Below are 17,096 nucleotides of genomic sequence, written 5' to 3'. Positions count from 1 at the left end.
TGGGACTTTATTACAGCAGTTTTAGCAAACTAATACATTGTACTAGCCATGTGGCTTGAAATGGCAAATGTCAAAATCCGACATAGTGCAAGAGTTGGGAATATAAGATGAAAAATTTGGAGGCAAAAGATTACAGAACAGAGATTCCAACTCTCGGTTCAGTTTACTTGCTGACTACTGAGTATGTATCAGTGTGGAAGATGACAAAGAAACCTTGGGTTAAAAACAGCATCAAGAACAGCATCTGTTCCTTTGCAACAGACTTGTTCCTGCTGAGATGTGTGTCTGCAATAGTTTTGCCTGAGAGTATTCCTTTCTACACTTCTCAGAATGCCTGGGCTGTCAGAGGGGAAAACTTCAGAGCTAGCAGAGCCATTAGAAATTCACGGGAGACTCTCAAAGCAAGGAAATCACAGGGCTAGCTCTGAACTATGAATATAAACTCTGTCAATATCCTTGGCTGCCAGTTACACCATACAAATTCAGGGACCACTTCTGGAGCTCCTGAATTCAGACTGGGTCAGTTCTAGCCATTGTGGCCATCTGAGAAATGAATCAATGGACGAAGTCTTTTTGTCTCTCCTTCTTCCTATAAACCTGCCTTTCAAATGAAAATAAATAAATCTTTTTTAAAAATCTCAGCATTACTATTTTTAATGTCCAAATGATATACAAAAATTAAAAGAAACATGAAAACATGATCCATACTTTTTAAAAGTCACTAGAATTTTACCAAATAGCCTTAAATGCTTGATTTATCTGACAAGAACCTTAAAAGAGTTTAAAAAAGGAAAATAAGGTATTAAGAGTTACCATAGGGAAGGCTTAACAGAGAAATGGAAACTAAAATGAAAGTTCTAGATCTGAAAAGTACAATAACTGAAATGAAAAATTCACTACAGTGTTCACCAAAAAATTTGAGATGGCAGAAGAATCAGTAAATTTAAAGATAAAAAATAAAAATAATCTAATTCAAGTATTAGAAAAGAAGACTGAACAAACCACAAAGACACATGAGAAAGATATTTAACAACTGCCAGGTAATTAGAATCCTAAAAGGAAAGGAGAGCAAATTAAATTAACACTGCTGACAATCCATACAATGGATGAAAAAACATTAATTTACATATAGATCCTATAAGCTCAATGGATCCAATGTCGAAAAAATACAAAGAAAGCAAGAGTTAGAAAGACTAAAGACAAATCTAGAAGACTAGCAGCTTACTTCACATATTTTTGTATGTTAAGATGGACAAGAGTTTCTTAATTTCTTGAACAAACAAAAAATATTTAAATAAATTAGGGACACACTGCTAACTACCAAGCAGGGCAGAGAGCAAAGGGCAGCCACCTGCATGCTCTCTGCTTCCTGCTTGCTTCTTCCATTATAGGCTCAACAGCATCACCTCGCCCTGCTGTTGCTCTGCATAGCTGGGCCACCCCAAGGGGCCTTCAGATGGGCTTTTCAGGGTTAGACTGAAGATTACAATCAGATTAAACTAAACTCCTGAGATCTGGTGGGGCTGCTGCAGAACAACGCACCACAGAGGCAGAAGAAACATGTGCAATACTGCCAGTGTGTCCGTCTTCAGCAACAGGCTATGCTTGATACTGGACTTCCTTAGCAAAACTGGTTATTATACACACACACGGCTTCCTGTCTAGTGTGTAAGCGATATGTGAAATGTAAGAGTCCCTGTATTTCCAAGTTTGCTAATGATTTACAGAAAGCAAAGCTCTCTCTTTAAAAATAAAATGTTGGGCCCGGCACGATAGCCTAGCAGCTAAAATCCTTGCCTTGAGTGTGTCAGGATCCTTTGTGGGTGCCATTTCTACTCCCTGCTTCCCATCCAGCTCCGTGCTTGTGGCCTGGGAAAGCAGCTGAGGACAGCCCAAAACCTTGGGACTCTGCATCTGCGTGGGAAAACCGGAAGAAGCTCCGGGCTCCTAGCTTCGGATTGGCTCAGCTCCAGCTGTTGCTGCTGCTTGGGAAGTGAACCATCAGACAGCAGATCTTCCTCTTTGTCTCTCTTCCTCTCTATATATCTTACTTTGCAATAAAAATAAATAAATCTTTAAAAAAATAATAAAATGTCATCTTCTGAAACAGTGGTGTGTTGCAAGGCAAATAAGGCAGCTGTTGCAGTAAAAATAAATAAATAAATAAAATTGCAACACAATAATTGTGGAATTACAATATATATATATAGATTTCAACCTATATGATAGCAATACCACAAAGGATGGAGCACTAAATTATCACTGAAAGATTCCTATATTTTTAGCAGACATAAATACAGCTTTCCTTAAACTGAAATCAGATAAGAATTCTTATTGCAATCCCTAAAGCAAAAAATGATACAAAGATACAGGGCTAGAACGCCACCTGGATTGTTAAAATGCTTAGTACAAATGACAGGACAAGAGAAAAAAGGAAAATAGAGATAAAATAAATCACAAAATGGCAGATTCAAATCCAAATATACAAAATTTACATTAAGTGTAAGTGGACATAAATTCCCATCAAAAGTCAGAGAAAATACTCAAACTTAATCAAAAAGGACAAAGATGCAAAATCCTTCTTTTTTTTATACAACTCTGTCAGAAAACTTAGTATGAAAAAGTAATTCCAAATTAGTATATAAAAATAAGCTATCATGATATGAAAATCATCATGAGAGCTATAGACCAAATTCTTAATGAAGCATCAAAGGCCAGTGTTATAGCATAGTGGGTAAAGTTCACCTACAACACTGGCATGTATGTGAGGGCCAGTTCCAAGTGTCAGCTGCTCCACTTGCAACCCAGCTTATTACTAACACCTGGGAAAGCACTGGAAGATGGCCCAAGTTTTTGTACTCCTGCAGCCACAGAGAAGACATGGGAGAAGTTCCTGGCTTTGGCCTGGCTTAGCCCTCACTATTTCAGACATTTGGGGAGTGAATATCTCTCTCGCTCCTGCGCTCTCTCTCTTTGAAACTCTACCTTTCAAATAAATCAGCAAATATATGCTTTTAAACAGACTTCTAGAAAACCTATAGGTAATAATATACTTAGTGGTGAAAGACAAAATTCTTCTCTTACAATCAAGAATTAGGCAAAGGTTTACATGCTCACTATATGTAGTCTACATTATCTTGGAGGTTTTCTTAACTAATGCAATCACACACACACACACACACACACACACAAATTAAAGATGGAAGAAATTTTAAAAATTTTGAAATTGATTGCATACATAGAAAATCCCAAGGAATCTATAATAAATAAGCTACTTATTTATAAAGTAATGTATAAATTTATATATTTATAAAGTAACATATATTTTATAAATTAATATAATTTATAAAGTATGTTGTGATTAATAAAGTAATATAAATTTTTAAAGTGGTAAGTATAAATTTAAAATTTGTAGTAATGATTTCTAAAGTAATAATTATATATAGATAAAATTATAAAACATTTCTATGTTGTAGCTGTTAGATTTCCATCTGCTGCTTCACTCTTTCAAATGCCTGCAACAGCCAGGCGGGAGCCATGTCTGGAACAGGCTGAAGCCAGGGCCGACCAACTCAATCCAGCTCACTCATGTGGGTGGCAGAGACCCACTGCTGGAGAGCTGCCTCCCAGGGTAAGCAATAGCAAAACAACGAAACCTGGAATGGAGCTGGACCAAATCCAGGCACTCTGATACGTGATGTGGTTGTCCCAGGGGGCATTTTAATCTCTGCCTACTCCAAAATACACTTTTGAACCACATTATTAGATAGGTATTTCCCTAAAGCTGTGGCCACTCTAAGGAAGGCGACTTGGAAAGTCTTTAGAACCTGTTTTATATAACTGATAACAGCAAGGAAGATAACATTTCTCCACTGCCCGCCCCTCCCTCCCTCCCGTCAATCAAGTCTGTTTTAGGGAATGGCCCAGGTTCTGGGAAACACAGGAGACTGATGTCAGTAATTCTGAGGGTACTGAGGCAGCAGGTGCTTTTGCAATGCTGGTGACTTGAAAGGATTACTGCTGTGCCTGGAGTACAGTTTATGGGGTGCCCTTCTGGTAATCCCTATTCAATAACGATCCATTAAGGGTTCTGGCTGGAACAGGAGGACACATAGTGTTGTGTCACTTTAGTGGTCATGTTTCACACATTGCCTTCTTAAAAAATGGATATTAGCCTATCTCTGTCTCTCTGACTTTCAAAAAAAAATAATAAAATATATGAAAACAAAAGTATGTTGTAAAAGTCACGTACTTATGTGGGGATAGTGATTTATCAGTGAGAACAGTGGGAGGAAAACATCTGGATGATGAATGGTTTCCAAGAGTCTACATATCAATGTCTTGGTCCTCCAAGTAGTGCCATTGGGAAAGGTGGAACTTTTAGCTGGTGGGGTTTGTGGGGCTTGTGGGAGTTCCCAATGGCATGCCCTCAGAAGGCTGACCTCTCGAATAACCGTGAGTGTTTTAAAAGCCTCAGTTTGGAGTTACCTGTTCTCTGTCTGGTTCTTCTTCATATGCACTCTGACATTGCCACTGAACCCAACAGAAGCCAAGGCCACAGGCCCAGTGATCTTGGACAATAACCTCGAAAACTGCTGAATGCCCTCCCCATACAGCTGTTAGCTGCCTCGTGTATTTCATGTATTAACAAAAATTAACAAAAATGTATAATATGTATTAATTTGTACCTTATAGTTGCCACATGACGAAGTGAATTTACTAGGTAATTTTGTGAAACTAGTTTGTTATTCTGTCGCGTATTTATTTCTCCATAAAAGTGCTCCAAAAATGAGATTTTTTTTGCAAGCATATAGTTGTGACTAAACATGTCTTTTCCCATTCCAGCTAACTTCAAATCATCAAGGTTTTACCTCGGAGTAATAGAGAATCAAGGTGTCCCTCTAAATGTATTTACCTGGGTAACTGCTGAAAGAGAGGCGAGCGCTGCTGGTCTCTTTATCTGCAATGTTGAAGTCCCAGTGTTTGTATATCCTGAGCATGGCCGCATATGTGTACCAGCTTGAGTGGGCAAAAATGATGTTCTCGAATCCAGGAAGAACCTGTAACCAGAATCCCAGTGATGTATATTGAACTGCCGACATCATCAAGCATAGGAAGTATAAAGGGATGGTGCCAGTTCAGGGAAGTAGAAAACACAGCCAAGAAGTGCAACGTTAATCTTCAGTGCCGACAGACTGTCCTAACATCCGAAATGGAGGACTGGAAGGTTGGAAGTGGCAGGTGTGCTCAGAATGGGATGCATGGCTGCAGAAACAGGAGTCCCATCGTGTACTTCAGATTCCTCCTGGGAAACCTCTTCCGGTTCTTTTAACCATGGAACTCAGGAGCTGACAGACAGCCAGGCATGATGAGGTATTGCCATTATGGTATGACAACCAGAAAAATTACATGTGGCCCAGGAGAGGAAAACAGGCTGGTTCTTACCTTGATGAGAGCAGAGCAGTGTCCCATGTCCCATCTCTTGTAAAACTTCAGGCTGGTGCTTTTTGTAGGAGAAAGCAAGGGAATCAGATCCAACAGATCCCCCACAGCATTCAGAAACTGAATCTGGAACATGGACATGGGCTGCACAGACAAAGGTGGCACTTAATTTTTTTTTTTTAAAGATTGATTGATTGATTTTAAAGGAAGAGCAACAAAAGGAGATTCCACTCCCCAAATCCTGCAACATCCAGGATTTGGCTGGGCTGAAACAAGAAGCAAACAGGACTCCCACAAGGGCGGCAGGCACACGGGCCACCACTTGCTACCCCTCACAGTGCACATTAGCAGGAAGCTGGAGGAGCAGAGGCAGAACGCAGGCTCCGTGGATATGGGAAGTGGGCACCCGAAGTGGTACCTTAACCTGTGGCACAACCCTGCCCACTCCTGCATGTTTTTTCTACCCATAGACTTGGGAATGATGCCCTACGGGAAAAAACAGAACTTTCTGTTTATATTCCTCTACAGAAGGGTTTCTCAACCTTGGCACTATTGTTACCTATAGCTGGATAAGCCTGTCTGTTAGGGGCCTATATATTGTGAGGTATCTGGCAGCATCCCTGGGTTCTATGTCCACCCAAAACTAGTAACACTTCCCTATTCTGACAGTCAGAAATGTCCCCTTCAGACACTGCCAAATGTTCTTGGGGGGTGGGGGAGGAATTCATCCCTAAATGATAACCGCTGTTTTATAGCAAAACATCCCACTACGACAGTTTTGATTTTAATCGTGTGCTCAATGTAGGGTGACTGGACAGCACCAACACTGAAGCAATTTTCGACTCACACTTGAACATGGACCTTGTACTAATTGGACAGTGCTCCAGGAGAATGGGGCTGGGCATTAGGCATAGGTGGTGGGGAGACAAACACACACAACTAAAACCAAATCAAGAAGCTCAATCCATGAATTTATTCATATATTCTTTGATTTTGAATTAAGTATCATTCATTACTGAAGATTTAAAACTTCTGATAAGGTCTTTAGTGGAATGTCTCCTCCCCATCCTACCCTTCCTATGGTCAGGTCCCATTTTCAAGATTTAATTATTTATTTGAAAGGCAGAATGACAGAGGAGACACACACAGAGAAGCTGTCTACTGCTGGTTCACTCCTCAAATGCTTGCACAGCCAGTGTTGGGCCAGACAAGGCTGGGAGGCTGGAATCTTCCCTGTGGGAACAGGGGCTCAGTATTTGGGTCCCAATCTGCTGTTCTCCCAGGTGCACAAGTACGGAGCAGGGCTGGAAGTAGGACAGACAGGACTCGAAGCTGATGTTCTGATAAGGGATGCTGGCATCATCAGTGCAGCTCAACCTGATGAATCAGAACTCAAGCCCCCAACCCCAGCAGTGATTTCCATTTTAACAAATACTGTCAGTTGTCCTGTCCTCATAGAATCATTTCAATTTCACCCCTCCAGACACAACAAAATATTAAAGATTTATTTCTTCCACACTTTGGTTCACCCCCCTCCCAATGGTCACAATGACCAGAGCTGGGCCATCTGAAGCTGGAAGCCAGAAACTTCTTCCAGGTCTTCCACATGGATTCAGTGATCCAACCAGTTGGGCCAGCCTCTGCTGGTTTCCCAGGCACATTAGCAGGGGGCTGGATTGAAAGTGGAGCAGCTGGGACATAAAGCAGTGCCCATATGGTACGTCAGCATTGCAGGCGGCGGATTAGCCTGTTATGTCACCATGCTAGCCCCTAAAGGTTTATTGTAATCTGACAGGTGAAAAATAGTATCCTACAGTAGTACTTATTTATATCTCTTCTGCTATCAGTTAAGGCTGAGTATACCTTGAAAAACCATAGGGTGTGGTTTCTGTAAGCATACTCACATACTTGCATTATGGTTTTCGAGGTCATTCTTTTTCCTGTTGATTCTTTAGGAATATCTTAAATATCAGGGATTGGTAATCATTCAGCCAAGCAGCTAAATGTCTCTCAGTGGCTTTTTTTTTTTTTTTTTTTTTTTTTGCTTGTAACTGACCTTCTAATGTTAAAAATTAAGAATGGGGGCCCAGCGCCGTGGCCTAGCAGCTAAAGTGCTCACCTTGAATGGGCCAGAATCCTATATGGGCACTGGTTCTAATCCCGGCAGCCTCACCTCCCATCCAGCTCCCTGCTTGTGGCCTTGGAAAGCAGTCAAGGATGGCCTAACACCTTTGGGACCCTGTACCTGAGTGGGAGACCCAGAAGAGCTCCTGGCTCTGGATTGGCGCAGCACCTGCCATTGCAGTTACTTGGGGAGTGAATCAGCAGACGGAAGATATTTGTCTCTGTCTCCCCTCCTCTCTATATATATCTGACTTTGCAATAAAACATAAATCTTTAAAAACATTAAGAATGATACCATACTTATGAGAGATTAAAGGGGAAGTTTGTTTCCTCTCCTTGCCAGGAAAAGTTTCTGTCTCTACTCTTTCAATAAATCTGGGCCATCCTTTGCTGCCCTCCCAGGCTATCAGCAGTAGCTAGATCAGAAGTGGAGCCACAAGGGCTTGAACTGGGGCCCATACAGGATACTATGCTGAGGCTTATACCGCAATGCCACAGCACCAGCCCCAAATAGTGCATTTTAAAAACTCTTCCTGGGGCAGGCCAATACTGTGGCATAGTGTGTTAAGCCACTGCTTGCAATGCAGTCATCCCATATGAGCTCTGGTTTGGGTCCTGGCTGTTCTATTTCTGGTTCAGCTAATGCTCCCGGGAAGGAAGTGAAAGATGGCTCAAGCCCTTGAGCCCCTACAACCAAATGGAGAGATCAGAATGGAACTCCAGACTCCTGGCTCTGTTTAGCTCAGCTCCAGCCACTGCAGCCATTTGGAGAGTAGAATAGTGACTAGAAGATCTCTCTCATCTCTTTGTCTCTTTCAAAAAATTAAACAAATCTTTAAGTTTTTTTATTAGAAAGAGCTATGCAGAGAAGGAGATACAGAGAAAAAGTTCTTCCATCTGCTGGTCCACTCCCCAAGTGGCCGCAATGGCTGGAGCTGCGCCGATCTGAAGCCAGGAGCCAGAAGTGTCTTCCAGGTTCCACATGAGTGCAGGGTCCTAAGGCTTTGGGCCCTCCTCCGCTTCTTTCCCAGGACTCAAACAGAGAGCTGGAAGAGAAGTAGAGCAGCCAGGACATAACTGGCACCCATATGGGATCCCCATGCATTCAAGGCCAGGGTTTAGCTACTGAGCTATCACATAAGGCAGTAAATATATCTTCAAAACAAAACAAAACAAAACAAAAAAGGAGTACTTTGGGATTGTTATATCAGTATAGATGAAAATTTTAAAAAACCTTTCTGTTTCAGTTTCTTTCACATAGAATCATATTGTGTATATTCTTTTATGACTTATGTTTTGAAAGTTTTACTTATTCCCTTGAAAGGAAAATGCATTTTTTTATAATAATGCCTTTTCCATCAACTTCCAAAGACTTCTTTAATATATGTGAGCCCATTTCTAAATTGGAATATTAAAGGCAATTTTTAAGACTATTGTTATTCCATAGACATTCTGAGCTTCTTACAAATCTTACCTTTGTCTCGTCTAACGTGGCTCTCTGAACGGCTCCTGCATACAGCCCATCCAACTGTGCCAAAATATAGCCTGTGTGTCTCCAAAACGGGTCTTCTTTGTATTGTTTGGCATTTTCCCGGGCCCACTGATCTTGCTTCCTGGGAGAGAAATCGGTCTTAGCAGTTGCTCACACAGAGTCAAATCAAACTAGAGTTTTAAAGATTATATGCTCAAGAAAAAAAAGATTATATGCTCAGACGCTAGAAACACTGGCATCAACTCCATATTGTAAAATTCCTGCCAAAGGAGTTGAAGACAAATCTTAAACGGCTTCTACCTTCTCCCAAGGACTAGAACATTCTTTTAGCGCTTCATCTGTACTCCATTTACAAACACAATATAAGTGTGACATTTATCTTCCTGTAATACTGAAAGTCAGGGACAAATGGACTGGTTTTATGTCAAATCAGGTCTCATCGAGTCAATAAAGATGAAACACTTGTATGTAATATATGTGTATGTAGGAAGTTGCAATGATAAACAATAGGAAGCATAATTCGCAAGGACAAAGTGGTTTATATATGATTATATTTCACCTGCACATCTTTTCTCATTCACATGGTACATTCTCTTTCAGTTCTTACATCCTCAATCTCTCTGTCCTGGAATGTTTAGAAAATGAGCCTCTGTTTTTATTGTCTCTCCATTCAGTCTTCTTTGGGTACTCCGCATTTGATATGTGATGAGTCACTATAACTTTGTATTCTGAAAGTGATTTCTGATTTAGTCTGGCTCTCCCTGAAGTGGTCTTAAAAGGGCGCAATCTCCTTGTGTCACAGGATCTTGTCCAGTGATTTCTAGCTAATTTTAGCACTTGCGGCATTTCACAAAGAGGGTGGTGAACGTGTGATCTGGAGACCCTAAAAACCTTCCTGTCCCTAACTGAATCTCCTGTCATCCCAAAAATGTTTACAAGTTTTGAATCTTAGTCTTTTTGTTTGCTTGTTTTCTTTTTGAATTTTAGCCTTAAGAAAACCATTAAAATGGAGATATTCTAGGAGGGTGTGTAGAACTACAACTGAAAATAGTAGCTAACAGCCTGGTTAGGACTAATCAGCAAGTCTATATAAACAAAATACCCTAAAGAGGCCAGAGAAGAGGAGTCCTGCAAGAAGCATAGAGGCCCTTGCTATGGATGCATCCAGGGTTCCAACTCTGCCTGCTTCACACCCATGGTGTCTTCCTGTAACTATGGTAACACCTGATAAAGCTACATTCAACTTCAACTTTGAAGAAATTCAAATTAGACACCAATTTTCATGCTATTATCAACAAATATCATACCCTACTACAAGAATAACTCTAGAACCCTATTAAGAATTTAGAAAAGGAAATTGGCAAGAAGAAAATTGTTTCAAATCACAGTCACATTCCCCTGTAATGGGGTGCAGTGGTTGATAGCTAGCATCCGCTTGACAGGTTGACAGCAGACAGCCTGGAAATGAAGTTTCTGGACCCTGTCCTTCCTACCTCCTCTCTCCATTCAAGCTAATTGAAGGTGCAAAACCAGCTTTGTAGGCTCCTTCCGCACCATTCATAACAATTGACAGCGAGGAAATCACTCCCCCAATCTCCCTGACCTTGGCCCCTGGGGCCTCCTGTTGTAGGTTAGGTTAATTAACTACAGCAAATCTTTGGGCTTTGATATCTGTCTTCCTGCTTTCTGCACATGGAAACTTTGTACTGCATGGCTCTCAATCTGGAGGTCGAGAGCTTAAAACCCTCTGACTTCGGCAGCTTGGAACAGTGGATCCTGCAGTGTTGTGGGAACTGCTGTCACCAAGCTCGGCCAATAAAGACTCCTCCTTAAATGGTACACTTAGCTCCAGTGTGATCTCTCTCACACTCTGAAACATAAAAAAATAAGGAATGTGTTTATACATACTCCATGAAATCCTTCACTTTATTCAGGACGAACTGCTTCTCGATCAGCTGCGGGTAGAGGTTTGTATAATGATCAGACATGTGCCTGAAAAGACAGATGGAAATGATTACATCTCTGTTTCGATTCTTGGATTTTCCCAGCAGAGTAAATTAGCCCACCTTTCTGCTAACTAGAAAGTCCCCTGGGCCCGGCGGCGCTGTGGCCTAGCAGCTAAAGTCCTCACCTTGAATGCACGGGGATCCCATGTGGGCGCCGGTTCTAATCCCAGGAGCTCCACTTCCCATCCAGCTCCCTGCTTGTGGCCTGGGAAAGCAGTTGAGGATGGCCCAAAGCCTTGGGACCCTGCACCGTGTGGGAGACCCAGAAGAGGCTCCTGGTTCCCGGCATAGGATCGGCACAGCACCAGCCGTTGCCCTCACTTGGGGAGTGAATCATTGGATGGAAGATCTTCCTTTCTGTCTCTCCTCCTCTCTGTACATCTGACTTTGTAATAAAAATAAGTAAATCTAAAAAAAAAAAAAAAAAAAAGAAAGTCCCCTGTTACAAGCTTTCTCTATTAAAAGATTTTTTTTTTTTTTTAAATTTGAAAGGCTGATTTACAGACAGAAGGGCAAAGCAGCGTTTTCCATTTGCTGGTTCACTCCCCAAATGGCCACAATGGCCTGAGCATATCCGAGGACAGGAGCTTTTTCTGGGTCTCCCATTTGGGTGCAGGGGCTCAAGAATTTGAAACATCCGCTATTGCTTTCAGTCATGAAGAAGGGAGCTGAATTGGAAGTGGTGCGGTTGGGACTAGAACCAACACCCATATGAGATGTATGCTGCTGGCGGATGGTTAGTCTGTTGAGATATCTTGCGACCCCATAACTACAAATTACGATACTACTGAATTGTTTTACATAGTGATTTTGTTAATTTACATTCCTACTCAGTTCATGTTAGACTTCTTCTTCCTCCATAATTCCACTAACACTTGCTGTCTTATTAGACCTAATTTTCAAAAAGTTGATTTGGCTTTAAATAGTCTCTTCATTTAATTGCCATTCTTCATGGAATGATTACATATTTAGGATTTTTAAAATTTACTTTTGAAAAAGTATTTAATGGAGCTGGCATTGTGGTTTAACGGGTTAAGGTGCTGCCAGCCATACAGGTATTCCATATGGGTGCAGATTTTAATTCCAGCTGCTCTACCTCCATTGCAGTTCCAGGTTTATGTGCCTTGGAAAGTAGAGGAGGAGATGAGCAGTTCTTGTGTCTTTGTATCCACATGGGAGGCTAGGATAAGGCTACTGGTTGGGCCTGGCTCAACCCTGGCTGTTGTGGCGATTTGGGAACTGAAACAGTACATGAAAGATTCTCTTTCTTTTCCCCTCTGTAACTGCCTTCAGACAAATAAACATTAAAGAAAGCATTTCATATGCTGTAAACATTTTCTGATTCAGGAAAATGATCCATTTATATTTGTTGTGATTTTAAAATTCTTGGATTTATTTCTATATTTCCCATTTATTTTTCCTTTGCTCCCTTTTATGTTTCCTTTGCTGATATGAAACTTGTCATCCCTTATTTGTCTGCTGGTTTATGGATTATAGAATGTTTTTTCTAAGAATGTCCATTAAAACAAATTTTATTTCTTTCTCCAAATATGAAGCATATCTTAGATAGCTTTAACCATTCATTAACATTTCCCATGCTATGTGGTAGAGTGGATTAATCTACCTTCTGCAGTGCCAGCATCCCACATAGGTACAGTTTGAGTCCTCACAGCTCTACTTCTGATCCAGCCCCCTTCAAATGGTCTGAGAAAGCAGCAAATGATGGCCCAAAAGCTTCTGGCTTTGGCCTGGCCCAACTCTGGTTATGATAGCCATTTGGGAGGTGAACCAGAGAATGGAAAACTCTCTCTGCTTCTGTCTCTCCCTCTTTGTAACTCAACCTTTCAAAATAAATTAATAAATCTTTAAAAAAACCCCAGCAACCTGCAACTCCATTTTGGTCACTTCCATGGGTGACAAAGGCCCCAACACTTGGGGCACTTTCCTCTGCCTTTGAGGGTACCTTAGCAGGAAGGCAACTTGGAAGAGGAGCATCTGGGACCCTAACTGGCACTCAGATATGGGATGCCAGCCTCGTCAGCCGCAAATTAATTTGCTGCATCACAATGCTGGCCCCTAGTGCTACTTTTTAATGAAGTAACTTTATTTTTAGAATTTTTTTTCTTTTTAAACTTTTACAATGGAACTTCATAACTTCTTTGTATCCCATATTGCTACTCTTTATATCCCACTCTTCACCTCTTATTATTCTTACCAAACTATATATTTTTATACTAGTCTTTAGATGACATTTTTAACTTATACATCTGAGCAGATCCTTAATTGTCCCTACTCTTGGATAATTTAAATGTTTATAAAATTCTATTTAGATATTTTACATCAGTACTTTTAAGATGTTATCTGGCCATCTCTTGATTGCATTGGTTGGTTATAAGAAGTATACTGTCTAGCTGATGTTTCTTTGTAATCACCGTCTTTCTTCTTCCTGTCACCTCTTAAGCTTGCTTTATTTTATTATTTTAAAGCTTCATCCACTTAGGTGGAAGGCTGAGTGACAGACAGCGGGCTGCAGGATGTGGGGAGAGAGATACTGATCTTCCAACTACTGATTCACTTCCCAAATGGCTGCAACGGCCTGGATAAAGCCTGAAACCAACAGCTTCACTTAAGTCTCCGATGTGTTTCAAGCACTAGGGCCATCTTTCTCTGTTTTCCTAGGCACCATTACCAGGAAACTGAAGCAGAAGCGGAGTAGCCAGGACTCAAGCAGGTGCTTATATGGGATGTTAGCATCTCAAGCAGTAGCTTTACCCACAATACCATTCCCTTTATTACATCTAAAAATGAAGGGGAAAAAAAGCTAAACAAGTATACAGGAGACAAGGAAGGGACCTTCTGCCCAGGCCTCATGCTTCAGATAAGGGAACTGCAGAAACCCCGGGAGCATGGGATGATTTGATTGGTCTTTCAACATCCCTATAGTGTCCTACTCCAAGATTACAGGGTGAACTAAAGATGGCTGCCTGAGCTTCCTGGGATTATAAGCCAAATGTAACACTCTACTACCCTCAGTGACTGTCAGGGAGCAGCCAAATGTTTCTTTTATCATCAAGAGAAAGCAAGCTGACACTGAGAGCCCATAAACCCACAGGAAGCATAGGACTTACATGGGACTTGATAGGTCAGTGTCTTTCAGCTCCTGTGATGTGTAAAGTCAGTAAGTTTCATCCTAAATTTGCTGCAATTTAACTCATCTTTACATCACTCATGCATCGTTATGTCAAAAATTCCAAGGGGCTGACACTGTGGGACAGTGGGCTAAGCTGCCACCTATGGCAACAGGAGTCCATGTCAATACCCTGGCTGTTTCATTTCTGAGCTAACTCCCTGCTATATGCCTAGAAGGGCAGCAGAAGGTGACCCAAGTGCTTAGGTCCCTGAATAGAGCTCTTGCCTTCTGAATTCAGTCTGGCCCAGCTCCAGCCATTGTGACCATTTGAAAAGTAAGGTAGCAGACAGAAGAAATCTCTCCCTCTCTTTCTTTCCCTCTCTCCCTCTCTCTGTAACTCTTTCATAAAAAAAAAAAAAAAAATTACAACCTGATAAATCATCTGGTATTTCTGAGGATGATGCTGTGTCTTATTTATCTTTATTTAAAACTTTGACCTGAAAGAATATTATCCTGTGGTTTCTAACACCAAAAGGAACAAGCTGGAGCTGTGGAGCTGATTCTTGAGGAATTTCTTGGTGTTGGCCCAAGCACAAAAGAGGACATCCACCCCGATCAATGACTTCTGTTTGTGCCAAAGTCTTGCTAGAACCTGTTTTCATCATATTCTTTTCACGTGTTGTCTCAACCGACTAACTTGAAAGCAGCAGCCTTCTTTGAAGAAGCACCAACTCCCCTCCCTCCCTCTATTCCCATGCCCAGAGCCTAGCACAAAGTGGTAAAACAAGTGTTTGTTGCATTAAAATGACTCCTTCAAACAGGAATTCCAAGGAGGGCAGGTAAAGCTGCTGCCTCAGCAACCCAAGAGATTAGACACTTCATTAAAACAACAGCTCCTAGGCAGCCACACCCACATCAGCATTCTTTCCAGAAACTTTAAAAAGCTTATCTGGAGTCAGAGCTGTGGCTTACTGGGTAAAAGCTTTTGCCTATAGTACTGGCATCTTTTATGGGTGCCAGTTCAAGTTCCAGCAGCTCTACTTCTGATCCAGCTTTCTGCTAACGTGCGTGGGAAGGCAGCAGAGAACCGTCTGAGTGCTTGGGTCCCTGCACTCTGTGGGAGACCCAGGAGAAGTCTCTGGCTCCTGACATTGGACCAGTCCAGCTCTGGCTGCTGCAGACATTTGGCAGGAAGAAATTTCTCTCTCCTCTTTCTTTGTAAATCTTTCAAGTAAATAACTTTTTTAAAGTAGAGTTATACAGAGAGAGGGAGGCGGTGGCAATAGCCTTGGGATCCTTCAACCCACGTGGCAGATCTGAATTGAAATCCCAGCTCCGCGATTTAGTATGAGGTGGCCCCAGCTGTTGCAGGTATTTGGGGGTTGGACCAGTGGATGAGAACACCTCTCTGTGTATTTAAAATTTTATTTATTTTTATTTATTTGGTAGAGGGGGAGACACAGAGAAACAATTCTCCCATCTGCTGGTTTACTCCTCCAGTGTCCACAACAGCAGGGGCTGAACCAGGCAGAAGCCTTGAGCCTAGAATTTAGCTCAGGTTGCCCACATGAGTGTCAAAGACCCAAGGACAGAAGCCATTGCAGGCTGCCTCCCATGGTGAACTGTAGCATGAAGCTGAAATTGGCAGTGGAACTGGGACTCAAACCCAGATACAGCAAATGGAACACTAGTGTGCCAAGTGGCATTGTAACTCCTAAGCCAAGTGTGCATCTCTCTCTTTAAAAAAAAAAAGTAATAAAGCTTTAACATATTAGCATAAGTGCAAGTTTTAAAAAATGGAAGGGAAAGATGTTTTCACCTATATCAATCCTATTCAGAGACATTTTGTTGGTGATACATGCCCATCGCCCGAAAGAACAATGAAGTGCTTTGTGTGTTGGCCACAGCTTAAAAGAAAGCAAAAATTCCTTATTTTTATAAAACTGGGTTTTTTTTTTTTTTTTTTTAAGATTTTTATTATTATTGGAAAGCTGGATATACAGAGAGGAGGAGAGACAGAGAGGAAGATCTTCCATCTGATGTTTCACTCCCCAAGTGAGCCGCAACGGGCCGGTGCGCGCCAGTCCGATGCCGGGAACCAGGAACCTCTTCCAGGTCTCCCACGCGGGTGCAGGGTCCCAAAGGTTTGGGCCGTCCTTGACTGATTTCCCAGGCCACAAGCAGGGAGCTGGATGGGAAGTGGAGCTCCTGGGATTAGAACCGGCGCCCATATGGGATCCCAGGGATTTCAAGGCGAGGACTTTAGCTGCTAGGCCACGCCGCTGGGCCCAAAAACTGGGTTTTTAAAAAAGGCTTTCAAAGTGCAGCCACTGGCCATATAGGACTTCCTGTGCCTGCTCCGTAGTGCATCTCCATTCGCTGCAGAATTCTTGCCATCCTGGCTGGCATTAGCATTTCCCTCGTTACCTTTGGGTGCTTTCTGTCCCTTCTTTGCAGGCCCTTTCGAAGTGCAGCTACTGTCAAGGCCACTGTCATACAGCTGTGTCTGCCTTCCCAGCCCACAGTTCGATGTAGGTGTTGGGTGCTTTCAGGGACTCTGACCATTTTGCCTTGACTCACACTCACTTCCTTTCTGTCTCTTCTTCCACTGTTGCCTCCCCCAGATTCACACACTGCAGCATGCCGAGGGTCCCATAGAAAAGCTCCTCTTCCATGGGTCGCTGAGCTGTGCTGTGACCCCGGACTGAGTAGGAGTGGCCTGTGTCAGACCTTTCTGACATCCCCCCCACCCCTTCTTAGCCTCTCACAGAACCATGGTCCCCGAGAACCACCCACTGCTTCCCTTCTCTGCCTTCTGAAAAATCGCCAGCCTTCCAAGACTCATCTCAGATGTTATCTTCTTGACAAAACTTTACAGACTTGCTATTTGAAAGGTAGAGTT

At 42.1% G+C, this 17,096-nt stretch overlaps 1 protein-coding gene across 2 annotated transcripts in view; it reads right to left on the bottom strand.

Moving 5' to 3' along the window:
* Positions 1 to 17,096, bottom strand: part of PLBD1 (phospholipase B domain containing 1) — a 45,307-nt gene that overhangs the window by 9,916 nt on the left and 18,295 nt on the right. For both annotated transcript variants that reach the window (XM_036497322.2, XM_058655763.1), the window contains exons 3-6: positions 10,967 to 11,050; positions 9,041 to 9,179; positions 5,446 to 5,586; positions 4,916 to 5,060 (exon numbers count right to left, since the gene is read on the bottom strand). In XM_036497322.2, coding sequence (XP_036353215.2) covers positions 4,916 to 5,060; positions 5,446 to 5,586; positions 9,041 to 9,179; positions 10,967 to 11,050 — 509 coding nt within the window. The remainder of the gene's footprint in view (positions 1 to 4,915; positions 5,061 to 5,445; positions 5,587 to 9,040; positions 9,180 to 10,966; positions 11,051 to 17,096) is intronic.

This window comes from Ochotona princeps, chromosome 27 (genome assembly GCF_030435755.1).
Source record: "Ochotona princeps isolate mOchPri1 chromosome 27, mOchPri1.hap1, whole genome shotgun sequence".
NCBI classification, from domain to species: Eukaryota; Metazoa; Chordata; class Mammalia; order Lagomorpha; family Ochotonidae; genus Ochotona; species Ochotona princeps.
The sequence above is the reverse complement of the archived record's forward strand: the minus strand, read 5'-3'. Positions and strand labels throughout refer to the sequence as shown.